At 36.4% G+C, this 27022-nt stretch overlaps 1 protein-coding gene across 2 annotated transcripts in view; it reads left to right on the forward strand.

Annotated features, from left to right (window-relative positions):
• PDGFC (platelet derived growth factor C) overlaps positions 1–25370 on the forward strand; it is a 120854-nt gene extending 95484 nt beyond the window's left edge. For both annotated transcript variants that reach the window (XM_040554502.1, XM_040554501.1), the window contains 3 exons: positions 17180–17387; positions 22801–23018; positions 23737–25370. In XM_040554502.1, coding sequence (XP_040410436.1) covers positions 17180–17387; positions 22801–23018; positions 23737–23853 — 543 coding nt within the window. In that variant the 3' untranslated portion in view covers positions 23854–25370. The remainder of the gene's footprint in view (positions 1–17179; positions 17388–22800; positions 23019–23736) is intronic.
• Positions 25371–27022: the final 1652 nt, after the last annotated feature.

Below are 27022 nucleotides of genomic sequence, written 5' to 3' on the forward strand. Positions count from 1 at the left end.
CATATAACCCTATAGACAATACAAAGTTGGTATTTCCTAATAGCCCTTCCCTCTCATCTGCGAAAGGATACCTAGGGGAAACTCCATAACTGTCCTGACACCATGTGCAACAGTTCTCAGGTCTCACTAGAGTTGTTTGTTAAGTGATCAGGGAAATTTCAGTGTAGTGATGTGCACATTTAAATCAATCCAATGCTTTATTGTCTAGTACGTAGCCCTGGTGTCTTTTGGTAGCACTTAGCTTGAAAGTTTCTCAGGGGAGATCTGTTGTTCAAAGTGCTCTTCTAGTAGCACGGCAAATAGCTCTTGAACAACCTGACAGTCTTTAGCAAGACACATGCTATGCTACGGTAATTTTGTTAGAAGTCCATATTTTCATAGTTTGGTGAATAGTTGGTGTAGTGAGTACAACTGAAGAACTGAATTCTCAAATGTTTTGTTTTCAGTAGGTCTATTTAAACTATTTTTGCGTCAAAAGAAAGTCTAAATCTGTCATGGGACATTTCTAATACATTGCAGTTTGGATCTTTACTGAGAAGATCATTTACGTATCATATATGTGTGTGAATGTAAAAAAATATAAAAAAATAAAAAATAAATCAAAACTTTGAAACCTCTAAAATCGTTTTGGATACAAATTCTGCTAATTCTGTGCAACTGACCCCAAACTTCTCTGCTGGGTGGCAAGACTGAACTGACTAGGTAGCCAAGGAGAATAAGATGACTTAGTTGACCTGAGTTATCAAGGTCATTCAGTCATCTGTATTTCTTTGGGAAGAAAGGACCAAATGCCACAATGTTAAAATGTGCTAGCTGTCGGGGCAGTTAGCCACATACATGTAGGATTTTGATATGTAAGCTGTTAATAGGGTTACCCTTGCTTATCTTTTAAAAATCACTCTGATCTACTGAACTCTTCTGAACATGGTTGTCTTCAGGTTTTTCAATGTGATGTGTTCTGGGTAATCAAAGGTTAATAATAAAATACTTACAGTTCTTGAGTCATCTGCGTAATGCCTTTTTGGTTTGGAATTCATGTATTTTAGTCAAAGTAAATTCTATAATCCTTCTCCTCTTGTTCGCAGTCTGTCCATATATGTAACTTTAAATACTGTACTTACATTTTTTAATTGCCTTTCTGCTTAAGAAAGTCATAGGCACCTTTCATGTGGAAAAAAAGAAAACTAGCAATTAGGTGCTCTGAAATAGAAGTATGTCTCTTGATGCAACATAAATGTAGAGTTAAGGTTCATAACTTTGAAACCAGCACTTTGCTGCTATAAAAGACTTCGGAATACAGCCCAGCTTTACACCAGGAACTAAAAGACATGGTGAAATCAGCAGTACAATGAAAAAAGGAAAAATTGTCAGATGTTTTTTCAATTATATTCCCAATCGTCATTAAGAATAAAAAGTAGAGTTACTTTTAGAACTAAATATTTAGATGGATGAAAAATGATAAACAATTTGGAAGTAATTTACTACTTTTCTAACAAAACGCATCTAAAAGTACTAGAGCTTAAGGGCCACACCTGCACATCTGTGATGTGGTAGAGGGGATCAGAAGGTGAAGCTGAGCCTTGTGCAAAGTCCCCTGTACAGAGGCAAAGCACTCTTCAGGCAGCCTTCTGCTCTGCTGTAGTAAACCAGCCTGTTCTGGTTATCTTCTGCAGAGCAGCGTTACACTCCTGCTTAATTTACAGCCTTACCTTTGAGGCAATGTTGTTGGGGAAGAGCAAAGTAAATTCAGTTGTTACTTTTGCAAGTTACTTGCCTATGCCTATATGTAGTTAAGGATTTATTTATACGTTTGCATAGAATTAAGATTAAACAAAAGCGAGTAAAGTAAACTCTAATGTTTGTTTGTAACAGTGCTAGTAAATAATAGATAGATAGATAGATTTTCATTTAGATAACGGGTACAATTGCGGGTCTTTTGTGATTAGTTTGAGATTGTGGTTGTCAACCATTGTTTTAAGCATAATCTTTTTCTTTTTTTTTTTTTTTTTGTCTTTTACTGCCTCAATTTCCATCTCTTACTAGTACACCTAGTATTTTTAAAAACTGTATTAGGGAAGTGTTTCTTTAATTTGGAAAAGAGAGTTGTCATGCTGTTTAATAATAATAAAAACATTTCCACAATAAGGTTTGATATTTCATTACCTGCAAGTGCTTAAAAATTGTAGGGGAATTCAGGAGATCAATAAATTAAAAGCTGTCTCAGTGTGAACAGAAACACCACCTTTGCTCTTCAGGCCGTTTACAAAAAAAAAAAAAAAAAAAAGAAGTAATAATAATTTTAAAAACAATCATGCCAGTCTGCGGAGCATTATGAATTAAGCTATACAAAGCAACACTGTACAAAGCTATTATACAGAAATGCCAGTGGATAATTTGTAGGTAAGGTCTGGTCTAAATTTCATGGTTAATGCTTGGAGGAGTGGCAAAATAATAAGGGGATGTCATCATAAAAATCTGAAAACAGGCAAATCATTTTAACAATACAGTTTTAAGAAAAAAAAAATGCCACATTCCATTCTTAATTTCTCTTTAAATCCAATTTCCTAATAGTGTGAGAGTATATTTTCTTACGAAATACTTCTTACCAAGACACGTTTTTTTCTTTAATCAAACACTTACAAGTATCACTGCCCTAATCTAGCAACCAGAGAGCTCGCAAAGAGAAGCAGGGAAGGACCACAACTTGTATAGGTGCAACGTGTGAACTTTTCGTTATGGATATATCTGGATATATCTGGACGCCTACCTGGGCAGCCTGCTCTAAGGAACCTGCTTTGGGAGGGGGGGGTGGACCCAATGACCTTTCGAGGTCCCTTTCAACCCCTACAATTCTGTGATTCTGTGATGTTTTATATTCTGAATCTGTTGCAGGCTGTTACTGGACACAGAACACCATGTGTAATAGGCCACTGCTTCATTGCACCTTCCACTGATATTTTCTGCTTCAGAAAAGGGTGGCAGCTTTTTTGGGCAGCTAGATATTGAGGTTTCAAGGAGAAAGTGAAAATTATGGTCAAGTTACCTAAGGAGGGAAAACTGGCCAGATTGTCATTGTTGGATCATTCAGTACAAATGATATTCCCCTAGTTTTTGTCAGGGCTAATGCTAAATTACTTTAGCATTATTCTAACAGTGTGTCATCTTTGGTTTTATTATTGCATGTAAATTTGATGTTCGTTATTTCTATTCATCTAGTGATAAGCACACACTTCAAATTGCAATAATAGATAATGTTACCCTTTTCAATTTATAGGCTTTTCAAATCTGTGGATGTTTTGATTAGCTCTTTTCTGTTGTACAGATAGCGTGTCTGCTGACAGGCAGATTTTCAAACAAACAGATCCCATTGCCCTCAACAGGAAATATTAGGTATTGGACTCTGAAAAATAGTGACCACATCATCAAAGCAATGGCCATAATATCCAAGTATAAATAGATTATTTTTAAAATATATATTGATTAATTCATTGGCAAATAATTGTGTCTCTGTATGTGTTTATTAAATTGAGAATAAAGTACTGGCCACGGAGATCTAATTTCACTGTTGCTACCTATTCCTCTAAATTTCTGAGTGAGTGAATTATACATCATGGAGCAGTTTCATCAGTGAAGTAAAGATTACCAGGACAAATTTAACTTTGATGGAAATTGTGTTAAGGATAGCATTGATATTATAATACTGAGATCACAATCACTGTTTATCTCAAATTTCATACTGGTTTAATTTTCTGTGAGAATACTGATATAGTACTTTCTATAGGAAAAAAAAAGAAAGATATGTCAATATGTAATTTTGTTGCTTACTAAAGCATCTTTGTTTTTCTCTGAATTCTTTTATAACGCAGTTCTTGTTAAGGTAATCCACATCCTTATTGTTTGAGCAGACAATATAACTTCAAATAGCAAAATGTTCTCTTCCGACTTTTAAACTCGAGTATAATTTTAGAGATGGAATTTTTTATCCATATGAATTTAGTCAAATTATATTAAGTTTATAGTGATGTACTTGAAATGACAATTCTTCTCTCATTCCCCAAGTGGATTATACTGACATATCCTATTAATAATTTTCATTCATGCAAGTCATGTTTGTCCAGTGTGACTGCACAGATAAAGATACAAAACTGCTTTAAATTAAGTTGCATATTTAGGTAATATTTAGATTAGATATTGGGAAGAAATTCTTCACTCAGAGGGTGGTGAGGCGCTGGCACAAGTTGCCCTGAGAAGCTGTGGGTGCCCCATACCTGGCAGTGTTCAAGTCCAGGCTGGATGGGGCTTTGGGCAGCCTGGTCTGGTGGGAGGTGTCCCTGCCCATGGCAGGGGGTTGGGTCTAGGTGGTCTTTAAGGTCCCTTCCAACTCAAACCATTCTATGGTTCTATGAGTATATAATGGAGAAAGCTAAGAACATGATGATAACAGCACCTCAGCAAACAGGTGTCTTACCCATATGACTGTTTACAGAGAAAAGATTTCCACCAAGTAGTAGATTGACTCTTTCTTCAGCAAAGCACAGCAGTCATTCTAGTCAATTTAGCTGACTTGTTTGACATTGCTTCTTAAGTATAATTTTTGCAGTACCTCACAATTACACGTCATTTTTAGTATTGAGAACCTTCAGAATTGGTTCCTGTTATCTAAACATATCTTGCAGGTCATGTGGAAGGAATCCCACCTGCAGTACTTCTAAAACATGCCTTTTTACCATCACTTAAATTTATCTTCTTATTTGTCTTATATCTGAAACTGTTTTGTCAAGCATTCAAGTGATATCTGTAGAGAAAAGGTTTGGTCTCGACCTTTGTGATCATATGGCTTTGAGGCACACTTTCTGTCTGGATCAACAGATATCTCATGGTTAGAAAGATCTCACCAGATCTTTCAGTCTGGTACACTAATGCAATAAATGACTTTATGTAATGTTGGATTCAACAGAATGTAAACAATGTCTGCAGTTCACAGAAAAACATGTTTTTTATGGGCTGGAAAATTCAGGTGGAATCAATGCTTCACACTTTGACTATTTAAACTGATAATAAACCCCACATTGAACCACTTCCTAGGTTGTGATGAATAGCCGCCCATGAAACCGCAGTTAATTAAAGCTTAGAAAGCCACAGTTTTTGATGTCTGTGTTCTGTAATTAGTTCCATATATTCTCCATGAAATCATCAGAAACACCCAGTATTCCTGATTCAGTGAACAGGAAAATAGGAGACTGAGGAAGAAAATATTTTAAGCATAAACAAACTCTAGCAAAAATGAAAGCAGAAAAGTATGTTTAAGTGTATAAATAATAATTTTCAAATGGGTGTTAACAATTTTAAAAAGGGTACCTGAGAAATTAAATGAACAATGACCCTGCAGAAGGCTTTGCAACTTTGACTAAAATTACTCCTTTGGAAAAAAAACAACTCGCTGTGTTTAGATGGTAGGACGGTACTCTGTTAAAGGATTAGGATTAGTGCAGTGTTATGTTAGCATGTGGCACTTCCTTTCTTGTGCAGATAACTGGTTTGGGGTTTGTAGCTTTAGAGCAGGGTGAATGTGCAAGAACGGAGAACTAACCTGAAAGGAGATGCAACCATCTGACAGACAAGATCCAATGAAGTCAGCATGACAGTACTAGCAATTCTGCTTGTAGGATTGGGGCCATAATCGATAACCTGAATAGTCTCTCTTAAAACTTGATGAGGAAAAGTAATGGCCTGGTTGACAAGATAACATGATTTTTCAAACATTTTTGTTACAGAGTGCCAGTTTTACTCATATTATGTTAGCAAGCCCTAATTAAAAACAATCAAGACTTGGTCTTGTTGACCAGGAAACTTGGAGGTAATTTGAAAACATCTGTGGACAGTGACAGTGTTATAACCAAACCTCTGTCAGGCTTAAATGAAAATTGATTGATCTATTAGCAGTCTTCAGGAGAATCAGACTTTGCTCTACAACACACTGGATTTGTTAATACCATGGGTTTATTACTTGGCAGATTTCCCTTCCTTCTTTGTTTACACGTCTAACAAAAAGGGCTGAGAAGGAATTGCATGTGCAAAAGAAAACATTGTATATTTATACATTATAATAAAAGTAATTAGGCTATTTATTTTAATAATTTATTTTTGTAAATAATACCAAGAAGCAGGCTGAGGCAGTTACTTGTAGCGGTGCCTTAAAATTCAACCTATTCTAATTTAGTGGATTTGTTCATGCTGCAAGCAGCACAAAACTTCATGGGAGAGTACTTGAAATAGAATGAAGCACTCTGCTTTCAAACCATCTTTGAAGGCTCCATTTTAAGTAGCAGCCATACAGATTGAAAAAACAGAGCATGGAAGAAATGTGTCTACTTTTATTTTATGGCTGATGCTAAAACCATCTTCTTAAGTGGGTTATATTACACACTATTTTGAGGTTTCAAAGAAATTGTAAATGATACTGCCAAAGGAACTTCTTCTGCTCACAACCAACCAACTTTTATTAAAAACCTGTTCCTCTGAAGTCCTGGTTATAACCTGTGACTCCCTCGTTTTCTTCAAGAGAAAGTAGCCAAATTAAAGTTTAAAATAGGAAGTAGTTTTATTAATTTCCATATTCTCATGTGAATAAAGGCTTGTGGGCTGACATGCAAACAAAAAAATATTTTTTTTTTTCCCAGCAGATATTCTATATTTAAGTATATAGGCATGCAGTTACTGCTTTTTGTTACAGCATTAATATAACAATTTTTAAGGGTTAAAATAGGTTAAAATATACAAAAGGAGAAATAATCACTGAAAGGAAAAAAGTGCAGTAGGGTTTGATAGTGTATACAGAAGAATTGGGGTTATGTCTAGTCAATGGAGTAAATATAAAAATGATTTAGCATTAGTTTGTTTCTAGAATTCAGGATTTTCCTCAGCATAATCTTACACGTTTTGTTGAAACTACAAGGTTACGAGATAAATTCTGTATAATACAATCACAGAAAGGCAAGGCTAGAAGGGAATTTGGTAGGATCTTTTCTGAGCCATTCTCCCGCTCTAAGAATGGATTAGATAGACAGTTTATTCTTGCTAGATATTTGTACTGTTCCTGAGGTTCAGGGGCAAAGATTTCACAGATCTGCTCAATCATCTGTTGCACTGCTTTACATATTATGATTTTTTTTCCCAACATAAATCTTACTTCCTGTCATTGATGGACTAGGGAACAGCTGATCATCTGATGCTCTATTACATGTTTGTTATCGCATCTCCTGTCAGTCTAGATTAAAGAAACTTGTATCACTCAATCTTATCGTATTTCATGTTTTCTTTTTCTTCTTGCTTTTTTCCTCTGAGTGTTTTCTGTCTGCCTGTATCTTAAAAGTGCTGGAGATAAAACTGAACATTGTATTTCAGCTGAGACACCTCTGGCAGCTCAATAGTCCAGCACTATGATGCTGTTCTGAATGCATCTGAATGAGATTTGCCTTTTTCATAACAGGATCACGTTGTCTCCTATTTCTTGTTACAATTTCTGGTCTCCTGTACCTCTGTTTATTCTACTACAGGACTTCTGCTGGAGTACTTAGGATTTTGAACTTCTGTTTATAATTTTTTTTTACTTCTAAATGCAAGTTGTTTTGGAATATGTTTTTCTTAGGAAGCGAAATTTCTCTATTTAAGCATACGTTTCCAAATTATTTTGCCTTTTAGTTATTGTGTAATCACACATTGTGTAATTATGTTTGTGTGCATAATTTATAAAATATATATATGAAAGTATATTGAAGTCACATGAGATGGGAATTAAGAGATATAGTAGAAAATACATAGTTAAGAGTGATAGAGCTGGACATTATGAGTATGTTAGATCACCATTATGGCTAGCTGTATAGGACTGCAAAAGCTAGCTCAAAGATCTAAAGTCTGGCTTGTTCAAACAGTGTGAGAATCTGTACATGGGCAATGCAGTCATAGCCTCTACCTTTGGGTAGAGGGTCATTGGGTTGTGATGTATCTATTACATATAAAGCAAATTTACAGAAATTACTTTTCTTCACAAATCTTAATATGGTAAATCTCTAGCATGTTTGATGACACTAAAGAATGATACGAGGACAGAGCTGAGGTTCCTTCCTTGCAAAGTAATTTTTTTGTTCAAGGACTTTTTACCTTCAAGGCAGGACAAGCTCTGATTTGCAGTATCTGCTGTACAGGAATGTTGGGTGTGTTCCTTTTATTGTGATATGAAATGAACAGAAACCTGTTGTGGAATGCAATTTAGTATGTATACTGAAGGATCACCTTAAAATTGCATATACTGTGGAAGTCATTTTCATTGCCCTTGCCAAATACACTTTCCAGTTGTAATAAACAGTCATTCCTAGTGTTTAACGTTTGATGAACCTCCTATGAACTTACTGGGAAAAGTAAACATTTTCATAAAAACAACTACCCATTTCTAATACCTAGGGGGGACTTAGAGAAAGAAGTTCATTCCCTGACTCCAAACACTTGCTGTTGTTCCATTTGGTTAAGCTTTTTATAAGTATTCACATATTTTGACTTAAATGAGTAATTAAAAAAATGCATCTTCAAACATGATGTCCTTTAATTATGGCTGACCACATCCTCTCTTCAGAATAACTGCACTTGTGTTGACTGTTTAGTTCTTGTAAACGACTGTCTGTCAAGCAAGAACTAGAGCTTTGTGTACAGAACAACAAAATCCTTCTGTAAATCATAAATGTAACAGATGCAAGTGCGTTTCCTGTATGAATTTTGGGTGTGTATATAAATGAGGTGATTAATAATCATAGTAACCCAATTTGGAGTAAGATTTGAGTTAACATTCCTTCTGCTGTATCTAAATGCTCACTGTAGTCTTGTGGTTTTGGGATTTTTTTTGCATTGACATGTTCGTGCACTGAGACTTTTAAATTACTACTTGTCCAGCAATGATATTCCTCCATTTAGATGATAATTTCACATCTAAAGCATAATTTTGATTGTTCTGTTGCAAATCTTGCCTTAACTGAAGTGTAAACTTTTCCCCATTTCAGCCTACAGCAGGTATGTATACAGGACTTGCATACTTTCAAAGCTTCAGTGAAATAAGTTAATTTGAATTGGGATTCTTTTAGTTCTGCCTTTCCACTAAAATTCAGCTAAATACTGGGGCCAAGGATCTCTGTGCATTAAATTTGAGTTTTGGTCTGAATCGTGAAAAAAGAATTTATTTATAATGAGATCCTAATACTCGGAAAAGCATTTTTTTTTTTCTCTCTCAGTATTTGATATATAACATAATTTATAAGACTTCCCTTGTAGGAAGGAATTGCAGGTTTAAGACAGAATTCATCAAAATAGGACATTCCAGAGAATAACATGTAATGAATAAAAATATACCAAGGGTTATTATAAGGGTTTATTACAAGGCTATCAAGGGTTTACAAAGGGTTTATTTATTCAAGTGTTAAAAAACACTTCTTATTCAGCTTTCTAGTCTTTCATTCAAGTATCTTTGTATGCCCATGAAATAATATTTTAGTGCAAAGTGTTGTTATGAACAGTCACAAAGTACACTACTGTCTTAATCACTATTTGAGCACAAAAGAAACGTAGAGGTTCTTTTTCTTATGGCTCTTCTCACACTGGGTGAAGAGAGCTCACTGTAAATTTCCTTTAAAGTCTTATTTAGAAGAGAGGGATTTATAAACAAGAAGCTAGTGCTTACAAAGCATTAAGGTTCTGGGAATAGTTATGGTTTAGATATTACTCTTTCGCAAATATACTTTATAGGAACCAAAACCCAAGGATTATATACCTTAAATTAGTTTGCATATCTGTAGTAATCTGAAAACAACAACAAAAAGACAAATTACTTGATGGAAGGACTGAGGATGAAAACTGCCATAGCGATTTGACTTTGAAACTTTCTATGTCATGGAGATAGTTTGTGCCATAACTTGTTCTGTCCTTCTAGGCCTGATTCATTGCAGCACTGTGTTTGCTTTTAGATGCTCTTTGTTCAACTCAGTACGTCAGGACACATTCAACATAAGTCTTGAGTATTTGGCTACTGAGTCAAAATACATCTGAGTCATAAGAGGTCTTGCATTTCTTTGGGTCTTCTGTCTAGAATCTTTTATCATTCAGTACTACAGCTGCAAGTTCCTAATGTAATCAAATATGGTAAAAACCAACAATGAAGGTAGAAAGGTATCAAAATTGACTCCTCTTGCAACTACTAGCAGGCTGAGTCTGCAAGCTTTATGGATTCTAGGGCTAGAAGGCATTGTACTTGTCATGGTTTGAGACCTCTGCAGTTGCCAGAGACACTGGTGACACAGCTTTCAAGTAGAATGGTCTGTCTCTTCTCCTCTCCTTAACTGAAAGAAAGAATAAATCAGTAAATTAAAGTTCTTGCCCAAAAGAATACAGGAGTCACTGAGTTATTTTGTAGTAATACTGTCAGAGGACAAGACAGAGAGAAATTTGGTAATTTTGTACTGGTTATGAATTCCTGATGAAGTACTGTGTGCTGCTTCACTGAGACTTATCCAGATACACTGAAAAATTCAGTAACTCCACGCAGCCACATCCAAGAAGGATACTTCTCTGTGTATACATTTCACAGAAGATGCTACAGTTACCACAATGAAGTGCACTGTATGGAAGGCCTTATTGTGAATACAATATTGTGAGCTTTAGTTTTCTTCTTTTTGCCACCTTCTGATTTTCTAAATGAATTAGTGTGGATTATTGCTGATACATGTGGTCACAGGAAAAAGCAAAATGTATTTTTGTACATATATGAACACACACGTATGTATATACATATGTGATTACAGATAATTAACTTAGGAAGAGAATAAACTAAATCAGTAAAGTTTTCTTGAAAATGGCTTCCAGAAATTATTGCTGTCGATGTCATCCTCTGAGAGTTCACGAACTTGCTCTAGATAGGTGTCAGTTTTGGCTTCAGATGAGTGATTCTCTCTCCTATGCTGTGTAGTTCAAAGGGTGTGAAGGTGCACAGGCTTCAGGCAAAAAGCTGTGATTTGCAGGAAGAAAGCTGATGCTTAGTGACATCCTGTGCAATTTTCATGCAGCCAATTTCCTTGAGAGCACGTCACAGTTATTTCCAGCACCATTACAATTCTGTGAACGGCACAGAAACTCTATTTGGGGGAGTGTGTGGGACTTTTCCAAATATATTTTACCTCAACACTGTCTGCTAACCTGAGGAAATGTTAGGCTGCTCCCAACACTACTTTTATATGTCTTTATTCCTTTATTCACACTTGTGACAGGAAAAGACAGACAGGAAGCAATCCATTCACTTTCCCTTGTGACCTTTCTCCTGTTGGGGATTATGGAAACAAGAGTAGAAACGGTGTACAACTTGAAGCCCATTAAAAAAAAGCTAGTGATGTAGAGTTTGTAAAGCCATCTCTGGCTTTAAGACATAAATTGCTGCAAGGACATGGATACTCAGAAAGTAAGGTTTTCACTGAGATAAAAGGAAAGCCCTGTATGAATATGAAGTGAGGCTTAGACAGGAAAAATTAGGAAGCCGGCAGGAGCGGGAGGCTCTGTAAGGAAGGAGTGGGCTGTCGTCCTGTGTCCAGGGTCCCACAGGCAGTAGCTGATTAAGTTGAGGAGGGTTGGTTCCCCTACCTGCTGGTCATTTGACTGGCAGAAGTTGTATCCCTGAAGTGAGGATAGCTGAACTAGATGGGTGTTTACTTCAGTGTCACTGGAGCCTGTCTTGTCATCCTCACCGCTGCAATAGCAACTTTGGCCAAAGCGGCAAGTGCTGCATTGGATAGGAACTGTCCTGGCCTTCCTGGTTTACATCTCTCACATCCAAGTTAACACATTTGGCTTATTCCATGGCTTTGGTAGCTGAAATGGGTTACCTGCCTTTCCTCCTTCTTTTTCTTTGCTGGAGGCATGAGGGGCAGATGCTGGAACCTGCTTTCTCTGCTTTGGTGGTTGCCCACCGGCCAAGCCATGGAACATCCTTGCTTGACAGACTAACAAATGGATTAGCTTTTTGTACGATTTACATGAGCACAAGTTCTTTTCAGATAGGCAATGATTTGTAGAGGCTTTTCAGAGTCATTACTGCATCTATTTATGGGAGAAGAGAAAAGAAAGAGTTACTGTTATGTCAAGAAGCTTATGTGTCCTCAGGGCAAACTCTTTCTGAGCTGGATATCTGCTCTCCCTCTAGCTTATAATGATGGTAATAGGAGGGCTACCTGTGATTATAAAGGAAGAAAATAGCCTTTCTTTGTTGTGTTACAAGAACGTGCATGTACTTCTAGTTTTAATAGCATACTTCTAAATCTGTTCTTGTATGATAATAATAAAAGCTGTAAGAATATTTCATTAGAAGAAATATGTTATTTCCTTCAAAGTACTGGTCACCGTTGATTTTGGGAGGAAGGGAGATTCCTCTGAATTCTTTTTTGTTGTTACGGAGTGCCTTCTAGCCTGATGAAACCATACTGATATTTAATAGTTTCTCCAAACTGTGCCAACTGATGAATGGGTTTTCACTCAGGAACTTCTTGACAATGTTTTCTTCAAGAAAAGAAGTGAAAAAAGGGATTTCTTCTGCAGAGAGGGAATTTTCTGTAGACACATTATTCACTACTTGTAAATGTCCTGTCCTGCCAAGTATTTGACTCACTTGTTTTTGTTGTTCCAGTCTTAACTCAGCAGTTGAATTGTTAAACATGAAATTCATCACTCGTGGCAGCAGCAACCTAACAAAATTATTTCTTTCTTCTCCTCTAGCTGGAGAGGGGTAGTACCAGGACCTTGGCAGTCAGTACCTATCAGGCAGGACCAAAAAGAAGGCTTTGCCTAGATTGCAGGTGGTGCTTAAGAGCTTATCTGGTGTAGTGGTAGGTGAGTGCTGTTTTGTTCTGAATGGTTGATCCTTGGAGCAGGTTCTGTGCAAGGGAATAGCACACGGATAGCAGCAGAAGGTGAAAGGCTATAACATACTGTTTAATATCCAAAGCTTTGCTCTTCATCTGTCTAAATACTTCTGGATTCTTCAGATAAACTGCTGAGTGTCTAATAAGTGTTTATTGTATCCATTCTCTCATGGAGCTTGTGATATCAAGGAATTGCCATTACACTTATTTTACAGACTTGACAAGGCTGTAAGGCAGCTTCCATGGTATGAAATTCCTAGGGCCAGACTGAATCTAATAATGTTTGTGTTAGTGGCCACTGTGCTTTTGGTTGTGATGGTTTAGCTGTTGGAGGTCTGCGCTGTGAATAAGCTTGCGGTTAAAGAAAAATGGAAAGGAGAAATGTTCTTCTTTAGAAAGATTAGTTCTTGTTTATGATGCAGCCACATACACAGTCATGCTGACATAACAAGGAGCTGCTGCTGCCAGATGCTTTCCACCATGAAGCTGTGGCCTAAATTATACGCTCAGAAAATACATGTCAGAACAAGAAATGGATCGCAGGTATTTAAGTTAGGCTGCACGCTACTTCATCCTGTAGGTCTTAGATTCAACTGGGTAATTTCAAATTCACATGTTGCAGGGTTTTATTCAGATTTGCTGCTTCACTGATGGGCACCGCCTTACGTGTTCCATGTATGTGTCATACACTTTTCCCTTTGGGAAAGGGGGTAGATGGAGTAGCTTTGATTCCTTCAACAGGGCATAACTTGTGTTCTGAGTGCAATAATGTGAATTTTACTCCCTAGTTTTCTTCCAGAGGCCTATTGTTATATATAACCATCAGGGCTGGATACTTCTGTGAAGATTTCATATTATTTTCTACTTTTTTCCAAGCCAGTATCTTAAACTGTTGCCTAAATTTGGTCTATTTGCCTTTCTTTTACACTTGTAAACACCTTAGGGAATTTCTATAAGGTGTTTGTTTTGATAGAGTCAAGTACACACATAGAAATATAATATAAACAGACCTACTGAAAATTCTGTTTGATCCAACACTAATTGTCGTCCTTGGCTGTTCTACAGGGTAGCAGAAATCCTAAGTTTTCTGCTCTGGTTTTCATTCTGAATCATTTTTAGTAACAGTAAAGACACAACTCTTTGGCTCTATCTTGTTTTTAAGCATCTTTTTTCTTATTAAATTGAAATTGTTTCCTGGGCACAGAAACAAAAGCCGGAGTGTTTTGTTTACAAGAGGAATCATGTTGAAATAAGAACCTTGTTGAGGTATTTTTCAAAATCTGTCTTCAGGGAAATTATGCATCCTCAGGCATAAAAATAAAAAGGTGGTCTCAAGCCTAAAATATTGATATTAATCAAGGATGGATGGGACAGAAAAAAACTTTGAGAAAATCGAGTGAAATTGTAAATTGTATAAAATTCCAACAGATTATGTTAGTCAAAGGAAGGAGTACCATTTTTGCTGTCCTTTTCTGTCCAAAAGATTTAATTAACAAATGTAATACTTATTACCAAGTAAAAGCAATATACAGTATGATTTTAATTAACGTTTATATTTAAGTTTATAAATTGAAGCTTCATAGAGGTTATTATGTCATAAATTTCAGCATGTAGTTTTATGATATTGATTATCTATGATACGTTTTAACGATTTGATTTAAATTGACTACGATTATTGAGAAATACATCATTATCTTTATTCAAAAACGATGTGCAATTTTGCTGTTTCAGTTAATTTTTCTTCATGTTTGGTTTGCTCTGAGAATGATGAGAAAGTGATGACAACTTTAATTGTGCTACTGTTAAGCACGATGATTCACCATTTCCTCATAATATTTTAACTCTGGCAAATGCCTACTGAATCCAGAATAACATAAATCGTTTCTGTGTATTTATTGCTAAGTATGCATGTTTGAGGTTGTGAAATGTGAAAATAAATTCTAGATCAACAGATTTTCATCCGGAATTCATCGATTTGATTTGAAAAAAGTTGTTAGTATAGGTGAGACACTGAAGTAAATTCTTCATCTGAAAACAAAATACAAGAATTTTTTCTTCAGGTACTAGTTCTACCATTTGTGCCTTATTTTATTTTTCCCCTTAGCAAAACCCCGCACCTTCAAACCAGGAAATGTGACTGCTAACAAATACATCATTGTGGAGAAAAACAGGAAGAAAAAAAATGTAATTTTTTTTGACCAGCTGAATTACAGTGTCACAGCACTATTTTGAAACTTGCTGAGTAGCATGTTTTGCCAAGAGCAAATATTTAAATTATAGACCAGAATCTGTTGCTTTATTATCATAACCTAATAGAGGTATCAACATGCTGTTTTTTTTTTATGGGCATTGGATAGAAGAGTGAAAGAAATACTTTAGTGTTTTGAACTCCACATTCATCCAGAATGGGAAGCAACCACTTCACTCACACTATTGAAAATATGATTAGAAAAGCAAGATGAAAATACACTAAAGATAGTAATACCAGTACATTAGGTTTATGTTTTGTGTTATCTTTACAAGACTCCCAGTTAAAAAACAGAACAGATCATTCTAGTCTCTGTAGTTCTTGAAGACAGAGACAAGCCCTTGAACCAAAAAATAGGAAGGGCGTGGTGGTTTACTTCCATTTGCTGCCCTTTCAACCTCAGATTTAGCCAAAAGCAAAAATGTATGTATGATAAAACTGAGAGCACAGAAGGGAAAAAATATTTATTGGTATGAAATATAGCTATGGTAGTCATACATATTTTAGAAAACTGCTATGTAATATGTAGTGCTGCAAGGGTTATTTTATTAAACATTTTTTCTTGCCTAGCTGGAAATTCATTATCAGTCTATTTCTGTGATCATTTTGAAAAGCTAAAGAAACACAACTTCTCTTACAAAGTATGTTTATACTTCACATTGGAGTACCAAGAGTGCCATTTTGACACTAAGTCTGCTGAGGAATTATATATACATATTTATATTTTATATTTATATTAAATGCATAAAAATAAATTATTTAAATAATTTAATTTAAGATTTTAAAATATTTAAAATATTAAATATGATAATTATGTATACGTATATATATGTTGACCACAAGGCATGTTAGTTCACATATTGGAGGAACATCCAGTTCATCTTTCTTAACGTAACGTTCTGGGAAAATTCAGGAAGAGACCTCAGGAGGTCCCTAGTTTAACCTCCTGCTCATAGTAGGGTCAGCTCTGAGGTCAGACGATGGCTCAGGGCTTCATCCCTCAGTCAGGCAGCGAAAACCTCTGGCGCAGCCTCTCTGGGCAGCCTCCTCCAAAGCTTGACTGTGTTTATAGTGAAAAAGATTCCCTAAATCTTGCATGCACCACAATTGAGGGCGGCAATGCACGTAACATTATGCATTTAACTTGAAGATTCCTTGTCCTTCCTGTCCCCTAAATCAGCGGTAGTTTCAAATCTTTCTTCCTCCTTATGCAGTCCTTAGATAAATTGCCTTAGTGTAGTACTCTGGATGGAACGTTTGTAGAGCTTTCTGCCTAGGTTTCCCTTTCTGCCTTTTTCTATTCTTTTGAAAATGCAAATCATAGTTTTTATATAAATACATAAATAGTTTTTAAATGGATAGTAGAGCGACCAAAATCAGAAATCTCACTTTGCTCAAATTGCCTGCTGCTGAGTGCCCCTGAACCAGCAAGTGCAAGTCTGTCAGTAAGTTTTGTGCTGTGGGAAGGTATGGAGATTTTTATAGTACTGAGTTACAGCATCTAAGTGCCTTTGATATCTTTGGGAATTTTTTTTTTTTCCTTAGGAGAGAAATACTTATAGTAATGTCAGACGTTATTACTGTTAATTATTGTTTAACCAGAAACATAATTCGTAGCACTGTATGAAACATAACTGGTGCTTAATGGGGCCATATTTTCACAGTCACTCTTTGTTCTATTTCTAAAATCTTGTCCGTCAAATTAGTGAACTTCTTCAAAGAACAGGTATAGCAGCGTGCTGTCTTTAAGGTTAGGAATGTAAGAAGTTGGAAAGCTGTCTCATGGAAGGTTGTTTACACTTATCGCTGAAGAATAATTAGGCACTTTTTGACTCTTGTCATTTGTCTTATTAGGTAAACTGTGCGTTGGAAACAAACTAGCCACTTATAAACTTTCCCAGCTATGTAACTTCATAAAGTACAATACTTTATCAAAGCAGATCCATTAAACCTCTGACTGGTACTCTTCTCTTGGCTTTGATTGCAGCACCACACAGAAGCACCTAGCCCATCATTGCTACCCCCGTCAGCTTTACCATTAGATGTATTAAACAATGCCGTTGCTGGATTTAGTACTGTGGAAGAACTTATCCGGTACCTTGAGCCAGATCGGTGGCAGCTGGATTTGGAAGACTTGTACAGGCCAACGTGGCAACTTCTTGGAAAGGCATATATTCATGGAAGAAAATCAAGAGGTAAATTACTTTTCTGTTTGGCCTTGCAGTTTTCTACAGATGTGTTTTCTTGATGAAGAAACAGTAATTAAGAGCATTCTTCACCTCAAACATTTGATTCCGAGAAAGGAATACATTAGAGATCATTGTTGGTAGCTATTTTTGTGATCATGGTATCTGAGAAAGGACAATAACTAAACTTAGAGCCTAAAGGAACTTAGCAGTATAAAGTAACAGAGTGAAAAAAAAATATAAGCAGAAAGGTTACCTTTCTGTAGGGAGTTGAGAGCTCTTTCTTTTCCACTGAGTGGTAGAGCATCCTGGCTGAGTGATGTAATCTAGCTTTGTGGGTTTCTTTTTTTTTATGGAGGATAACATTTTTGCTTTGATACGTTTACTGTATTGTATGAACAATTGGTTTATTTTGTTAGAATTGTTCCAGTCCCTACACCACGTCAACTAAATATTTATCTTTGGTGATACCTCATGAAATCACTGTATCTATGTCCAGTTTGACCATGGAGATTTCAACTTCATTAATCAGATGTAAAATAGATTATGTATCTTGAGAGTTGTGGAGCTGTTTCTTGTTCAGCAACTCATTTTCTTCCATCTACGTTTGACATTTTTGCATTTTCCACAACATGTGATCCAGATGCTGCCCACTATTTCATCTTTATGGATTCCATGTGGATGGATAGCACACAGACAATACCTCCTTCCTTGCCCACCACACAGCAAGAAAATGATGACATACGGGAGTAACTGAATAGAGTCCTCTGTTAGCAAATGTAAACTAGATTATCATCTGATCAGCAAGAAAAGGGAGGAGATGAAACCTTTCGTAACTCAAATTTAATTTTCTGACAGCTGATTCTTGGATCAGAGCCTAAAATTCAATCTTCATCCCTACCTCTGTTGCTACAGCTATGCACACAACAACTAAATTAAGAGTCAAAGTGGAGGAAGTCTCTTTAAAAGCTTCCAGCAGTGGACTGTGTCTTTCAGATAGTCATTTAACGCTTTCCTAATTAAAGGGTTTCCGTTTTTGCCAAATGTATGCCATGAGCATACAGTAAGTGGGAGAAAAACAAAATGTAATTTGTGAAACCTTACATAAACTGAAATGCAGGTGTTGGATAACATCTATATAGACAAAAATGACTCCCTGCAAGACATATCTTTGAAAGAAACTATCAGAGTAAATCTTTTAAAGACTTCTAATTAGACGCTGAAATAGATTTTTCCACTGAATAAACATATCACGGTATTGCCACATTCATCTTGAAGAGACCACCCTCAGACTGCATTACTGTGTAATTTAATAGCTTGGGGCGGAAAATATGTCCAGTTGAGATGACATAGTATTAACTGCTAGGTCTATTCAATAGATAGGGAAAGCAAACTATTTATTTGTGTTGTTATGTTTTGTTTGTTATTCCTTTTAGTGGCATGTTTGCTGTATTTAAAAACTTTCTTAAGAAATGTTTGGGAGAAGTGCATGCCCTAAAATGTTTTTGTTTTTGTTTTTGTTTTTTTTCTCCTTATTCCAAATTATAGGAAATTATTTTCTTATAGTTAAATATATTTTTTTTTTTGCAATATTTCAGTGTAAAAAACAAATTACTGTCCTGGTTAACTGATAAATATCAGTTTACATCTAGATCAAATGTAAGTCTAATTGAAAGTGTGTGTTATTTTGTGCAGAGTATTGTCCTCTATTCCTACTTAATAATTTGTGTGAAAAACTATATTTAGATAACCTAAATTCCACAGAACTTCTACGTCTGATGTTTTCTCTGGCTAAAATTTTTTCAAAAACTTATAGCCAGGAAAGAAGCAGCAGCAAGTTCAGAGGCTTTGATGTCTAAATATAGTCCTGAATTCTTTTATAATATTAAACATACTTTAAAATAAAATATATATTACAGTGCAAAAAAATGATCGCATCACTTCCCACAGAAATCTTTGTGTAATCATCAGGCCACATTCTGCAGTTTTTTTTTTTAAAAAAGAACAGAGACATAATACAACCATAGCACTTAGTACTTTTCTAGGATAAATGTTAAGTGATTTTTTTTTCTGTTCTCCTTGTTTGCAGTCCAAAAATTGCATGGGAACCAATTTTGTAAAAGCCCTGTGCTATTGTAGGAGCCAGTAAGAAGGTACACTCCCAAGAACATCTCCAAGATACTTCGGAACTCAAACCATTCTGTTGCTATCTGTGCCCACACACAAGTGTCCTAACCATGATTTCCACCTGGAAAAAAATAAAAATAGAAACTTGGGAGAAGAAGGGTTCACTATGGTACTAGATACAAGTCCAAGAAGATGCTAGACAGTCGCACTTACATTTTTCTCTGCTCCCCCCTCCTTGCTCCCCTTATTTTTATGTTAGTGTTTTCCATTCATGTGCTACTTCAGAACCTTCCATTCCTCCTGAGCTAGTGCTAAACAAAAGAACTTTGACTGTTCTGTCAAACGTGATACATGAGTGGAAGCCAAGTTGAAAGAGTGTTTAAATGTTCACATTATAACAGGTACTGTAACTCAGTGCACTTGGGAAATCCACATAACCTTTTATTGTGGTTAAGTAAACACTTTTAAGGGAATATATACATTCTCTCATCTAGCTTCATGCCCACAGTGTGTTAAAATAAATTTTGGACAGACAGATACTCTTTGAAAAAATAACAGCTTCATTCACACACTTCAAAGAAGTGATTATATAAGCACTAGATAAATTTGCCACAGACCTTTTAATAAAATTGAATTACATAAGGTAGGGCAAGGGTTCATTGTAAGGTATAATAGCAATATACCTTTATACACTGTAAAGCATGGCAACAAAATGTGACATTTTTCATCTCTCCTGAAGCCCATCATTACAACAACAGATGCTAAAAGTCAGTGGCCAAGAGTTGAATGAGTTCTTGCACAGAATCTTTTTAAAATTTGGGCCTGCAGGTCTGAGGGGGTCCGTTCAAATTCATTCCAATTCTGGGGCAAAATGTGCAATACACTTCCTGCTTATTTTAGCACATTGCCCTTTTCTCTATTATATAACTGTATCTAGTTCCAGGAAACGGATGCATTCTTTTGCTGTTGTGAAAAGACAGGAGTTATTAGGAAAGCTGAATGCCACACAGGCATACCTCACCTGTGGATCAGCTGCCTTGCTGGAAAAAAGGCAGCAGTGCCCAACTTCTGCTTTAAGCTTCTGGTGAAGGGCCAACCAGACGTTGTGTTAGGACACATAAGCCTAGCCTCTTGAAGTTCACTGTACCAAGCAACTTCAGTCTCTGTACAAATCTACCAGTAGAAAGCATAACAGAATTAGCATTTCTCTCATGTTCAAGGCATTTTATCCTCATTCAGACAATTCACTTCTTACATGTTTGAAAATGTAACAGGAGAAAGTTCTCCATTCCACAGTCCTTGATTAATGGAGGTAGGCATGTCCACCCTCTAAATGACTCAGCCTGGAGCTATTAGCTGATCAGAAGAACTTAAATCATTTTTAATTTCTCACAGCAGATCTCTCCCCAGTAAGTTTTGTCTCTTTTTCTCTTCTCCCTTCTCAGCTTTCTCCAAGGAATGCTCTTGCAGTGTGGGAGGCAGAGTTGTGTCCTATCAGTAAATTTATTGGAGTTATTACAGACTCCTCACTTTTAAAAATCAGATTGTTTATTTAGGAGCCTATGTTAACCTGATAGTGATGGAATGAAATGCACCAGCTTGGCATTCACTGTAAATGTCAGCAGAGAAAAGGCTTCAGTGTGTTTAACTTACCCTTCACCACAGTAAACCCTGACTTATGGGTGCCAGTATATGGATATGGTCTGTGAAGAAAATATTTGAAGAAAGGTGGAATGAAATTGCTGCCCAAAGATCTGCTCCTGAGACAGTACCTGTGAGCATGTCTACTTGGGAAGTGCATCTTCTAAATTCTATTCCCTACATGTTTAAATAGAGTTGATAGACTCAAGTTCTCCTTGGTGATCTATAGGCTCTTTACATGGTTAGTACAGGGAAAAAAAAGGTATTTCTCCAAAGGGCCATTCAAATCAGGAACATATTTCAGCTTTATTTGATAGCTTTTTATTTATGAACTACTAGCAATAACTACAAAGGATTTCTGAAATAACGTTACTGGTTAATAATACAATTTTTAAACTGCACTGTGTTATTTGTATTCCTAGTCTGTTCTGGAGTTAGCTCAGAAGCAGTTGGCATCAAACTCTGCTCTTTTGAGACATATATTTCAACAATCTCAAAAGCCGTATTACTATAGGGTTTTAGTTTTTTTCTTTTTGTTCAGGAAGATAAAATCATACTAACCAGTTGGAATACACTTGTGAACTGGACACTACTTCTGTTCCTTAATGGTGGTAGGTTTGGAGAGATGCAGTTCAGATGAAATATCCCAGATCATGATAATATTAGTCTGGCTTTTCTGAAAGGAGTTAAGTTGCACTGATTTTCGCAAAGCTAAAAAATGTATTATTTTTTTTCACTAAACCAATCCCAGTTTTTTCAGTCTTAAATGCCTCTTTCAAGGTTTGTTATTTCTAGGCTATGCAGCTAAGCGGAACCTAAAGTAGTGTGCCCTCTTTCTGATCTTTTCATGAACTAGCAGTTTGGCATAGTGAAACTCTAGCATGATACAGTGGAACCAGAGTATAGGGAAACTGGTGCCATATATGAATAACTTCATCTTGTATTTCAAGGGAGGTGCCTAGAAAGAGGAGCAATATTTTATTTAAGACACATGAAATGAAAACAAAGCCTAAAAAGCAACAGAAATTCATATATACACTACTATGAAGGAGAAGGGGTCCTCTGAAAAATGGAGTATACTAAGATTAATAACACATACTTGTACAGTTATTTGTTGTCTATACAGTATTCAGTGGTGATGATATAACTTCTTGAATTTCTTTGTCCATAGAAGTGAGAAAGTATTTATATCCAAGAGGAACTTAATTATACTTATACCACCCTTGAAAAAAAGCTGTAATTGACTTTTTTTTAGCTGGGGAGAGGTTGGAATGGTTTATGCAAACTAACTCAAAAATGTGTTTGAAAGTTTGTAGTGTTCTTAAATGTCACGTGTGTTTCTCAAATCCGTAATTAATATAGAATAGCAACACTCAAACTCAAACAACACTCAAAGCAGCCAAAGCTTATTTTACTTAATTTGAAACAACCCCTTCAGAGTTATAAAATAATTGGTGAATACTCCTAAACAAGGATCTTTCAATTTAGGTTTCATATTATTCATATAACTGCGGTATTACACCTGTGTGCTGAACTTGTATGGCCTGCACAAAATTGAGTTTTCCTCAAGGGTTTTGCAGTGTTCAAGTTGGATTACCACCAATGAAGTTGTATTGTGAATCAGAAAAGCACCAGTTTGTTTGTCTCTTTGCAGTGGTTGATCTCAACCTCCTAAAGGAGGAGGTACGACTGTACAGTTGTACCCCTCGCAACTTCTCAGTGTCACTGAGGGAGGAGCTGAAGCGAACTGACACCATTTTCTGGCCACTGTGTCTTCTGGTTAAACGTTGTGGTGGAAACTGTGCCTGTTGTCATCAGAGTTGCAATGAGTGCCAATGTGTACCAACAAAAGTCACCAAAAAATATCATGAGGTATGCATTTTTATTTTTTTTTTACATTTGCATGTTTGGAAATACTAAAAGCAAAATAAATAATTTCTTTTTACTACAGGAATGTGCCGATATATATCTTAACATTGTATGTGCTGCACTTACAGTAAATAAGTTAAATAAAGTAAATAAGTCTTTTTTTAAACCACTGTTAATGAGGTGTTACATAAAAAGAAAAGGTATCTTTTTTGTTAAAGTACTTTTCTGTGGAACTCTTAAGTCATTTCTGAGGTATTTGTTAACTGGTGCAGTTTGGATACATCACAACCACACCTCTTTGTTCAACTTTCTCTAGTGGTAGATATAAACTCCACGAAGGAAGAAGTATCTGTCCCATTTCCATTGTTATAAAGTTATAACTGAAATTATTTACAACTGAATTACCTAATAATTCAATTGGTTTAACTCTACTATTAGCCCTTAAAGTTAATGAAGTAGAAATATGAAACTGCAAGACTCTCTTCTTTGATACAAGCAAGTATCTGTTCAACATGTTTTAATCACTTTTGTGAAGGAATTGATGTAAAAGCAAAAATAAAAATTAGTGGGTGGAATAAATGTAGAAATTCAGCTGAGGAACGCCAATTTCTGTTAATAGGCTTCCTGTCATCCAGTGTGTTTCCAGCGCAGTCTAACTCATAGTCTAGGTGTGTGATAAAGCACTTGCTGTTCTCTTGATGCTTTCCTTCTTTTCCTTCAGGTTCTTCAGCTGAAGCCAAGGACTGGTGTTCGGGGATTGCATAAATCATTGACAGATGTACCCTTGGAACACCACGAGGAGTGTGACTGTGTGTGCAAAGGGAATACTGAAGGATAAACATGATTTAATTGTGCTGTTTTCTTTTGAAGCACATTCAATCAATGGCTGATTCTATTATGGGGCTTGTGCATTATCTCCTTCTGTAATCTCAGTTGTTTGCTTTGGGGATCTTCCATCTTCAAGATTTACAGTGAGCTCTAAAAAGAGGAGAAGCCAAACTGGGATTATATTTTGTGTGACAGCTCTGTTTGGAGGCCCAGTGAAAGGATGGGAGAAAGGCATCAATGAGGGATTTAAAATATATGTATTGTTTTTGTCCCCCACAGTTTTTTTGACAATACATGGATTTATAATTTAGGAGAAAAAATTAAGTTAGAAGGCTCACATCATGGAGACTTGATCCTGCTGGCTGGCTCATTTCTACAGCTCCAGTACATCTGGCCTCTGGCTGAAAACATCTGAAATCTTTCTTCGTGTTCAACAACTCCTATGTACTCAAAGCATTCTCTGTTTTATAAACTTGGTTTATAACAGACTGTCTTGTACCGAATTAAACTTAATTTGTCTAATGCTGGTAGGAAAGACTGGATTTTTCCATATGCTCTAGCAAAGCTCCTGCCTTTTAGAAAGAAGACTGGACAATAACATGAGCTAAGGAAGCAAACGTTGAAAAGAACAGCGCCTTTATTCTTACGACTATGGCCGATGATTTCTTGTTTGTTTGTTATTTTTTATCGTGTACATTTTTATACTCTCCTTTTGACAATATAACTATTTGCTTTTCTAAACTTGTTAAATATATCTATTTTTACCAAAGGTATTTAATATTCTTTTTTATTACAACCTAGATCAACTATTTTTTAGTTTTGTGAAACTTTAAAGCCAGATTTGTACAGTTGGAGGAACAGAGATGTGGTTACAATGGGATAGGAGCACTATATTTTTACAATTTGTTGCTACACAGTGAAAAAATACATTTTTTTTTTTTTAACCTGGAAGCACAGTAATAATAAACAGAGATGTGTGGATGAAGCTCAAAGCTTTGTTAGCTCCATGATACTGAATATACAAGAGACAGACATTATTGTAAGTGGTTTCAGAAGCTGATGTTAAAAATTCCCTCTCTCCATTCTGGCCTTTGTTCCAGTAGAAAAGACATGAGCATAGATAGATGCATTCTGGCTTGTTTAACTGTTTAATTTCTTTTAAGTAGGATGATCTACAACATAAGAAGCTCAGTGACTTACAGCCTTCGTGATGCATCATGGTCATGGGAAGGCAGCCTTGTTAATGTTGAAGTGTATGGTTTTCCATTGACATTTATAGCTGTTTAAATTCTGTTCACTCACAGGATCATAACACTTTGGTACAGTTTGACGAAATATGGTTTTATTTCTTCTGTACTTTGTATCCTTTAACCAATACACTTATCCCACCCTATGCAAATTGAAAAGAAAACAGTAAAGTATTTTGCTTGTAAAATGCTTTAACATTATGCCTAGTTTATTTTTTTGACTATTGGATTTGCAGATTGTAATGAATCACCAAATAAAGTAATAATGCTAATTTTGGGAGAATATACGTTTCTGTGTTTTTGCATATTTGTATCTGGTCAATACACAAAAATAGAAAAAAGTGAAGAGGTTGATTCTCCACCTATTTTGAAAGTCAGTTAAAAAAATGAAAGTCTTCTGTTACCAAGATTTTCACTTGTTTTATTGATTCTGCTTAGCTCTGAGACAAAAATAAATAAATAAATAAATAAAAAAGGGGGGTGGGGGAGGGAGAAATGTGGTGGTATTTGTATAAACATTTAAAATGTTAAAAATTGAGTGGATGTGAAGCCATCAACTAGAAATAACATCTTCTGTTATTGTTTCTATTATGAAAATGAGTTCTGATGGTGGTTTTGCATGTTGGTATGACTTTCTGATATCAGTTCTGGAAAATTCTCAGGTGAAATCTGATTCTATCTTACCTGGCCTATTTTACCTCACCCTCAGTCTCTTACTGAGTAAGACAAATATCTGGTGTAAATGCAGCATATAATTGTCCAGTCTGAACATTAACCCTATTTTAGAATGCAGAATTGTGGACACACAGGAAATGTGGTTTACTTGAATTTTGAGTCCCTGATCGGAATAAAGTGTTTTGAAGGGATTATTTATTTATTTATTTATATATTTATTTATATTGTGATTTCTTTGTGATGGCAAAAGCTTTTTTAAAAAGCAAATTGGGAAAAAAGCAGAAATTATAGCCTCTGGTACCATAATTCATTAGAAGAACTGAAAAATGTAATTCCCCTACAGAAATTTCTGCTGTAGGAAATGCAGGAGGTCTCATCCAGTAGGCAGGCTTGCTAGTGGAAGAAGGCATGGCATGCATTTTGGGGTAGGTATTTAGTGGCAGCAAAGGAATGGGCAGCTCCTGGAAGCATACAGGATCCGGAGGGCGATGTTTTCCAAAAGTGACAAGTATTTCTTTTATTGCCTCCTGCTTTTGGCTGACTTCCTTCCTTGCCCATACTTCTTGTGCCAGTTTCCTTCCCAGCTGCTTGCTGTAGGCCCAACAATGTTGCATCTGAACTTGTTATTCCCATGCTCTTTACATCCCCGTTCCCAGCACTCTCTCTAATGTGACCCACAATCACCATCATTCCTATTTGCCATCCTTGTGCCCATCCCTGCTGAGCGCTTTCCATCCTCAGCTCCGTGTTGAAGCTGTGTCTTCTCGCTGCCACTGCCTTGACCTTGTTTTTTTGGCCTCCCCTCGCTGTCTAGTGTGTGGAGGACTACGGCAAGTCAGGTGTGAGAGAGAAGTGCCAGCTATTGGTTTTGGGACCTGCTGCCGCCTCTGGAAAGGGATCACGGGCATGGAAGGAAGGCCTGACCCTGCCAGCGCAGCACATCTGCCTTGCGCTGGGGCACACTCATTTTCCAGGACGGCCGGGACATACAGTGGATGCGGTTGTTTTAAAGGACAGGATTTGGGAAAGCTACTAACAAGCTAAGCAATGAAGGGTGAAGCTTTCCTGCTACATCCTCTCTCCTGTTTAATAGAGCAGCTGCCCCCTGAGCGTGGATAATTCACCCTGGGGGCCTGATGGCGTGGGGCCTTGCTGCACCCTGCCCCTGTGCTTAGCCAGCTGGCCGGGCTTGCCAGGGGCCTGCACCCAGAAAAGTCTCAAGACGTTTTGAAGACGCCCTTCTGACAGCACAGGAAC

The sequence above is a fragment of the Cygnus olor genome, chromosome 4 (assembly GCF_009769625.2).
Source record: "Cygnus olor isolate bCygOlo1 chromosome 4, bCygOlo1.pri.v2, whole genome shotgun sequence".
Classification (NCBI taxonomy): Eukaryota; Metazoa; Chordata; class Aves; order Anseriformes; family Anatidae; genus Cygnus; species Cygnus olor.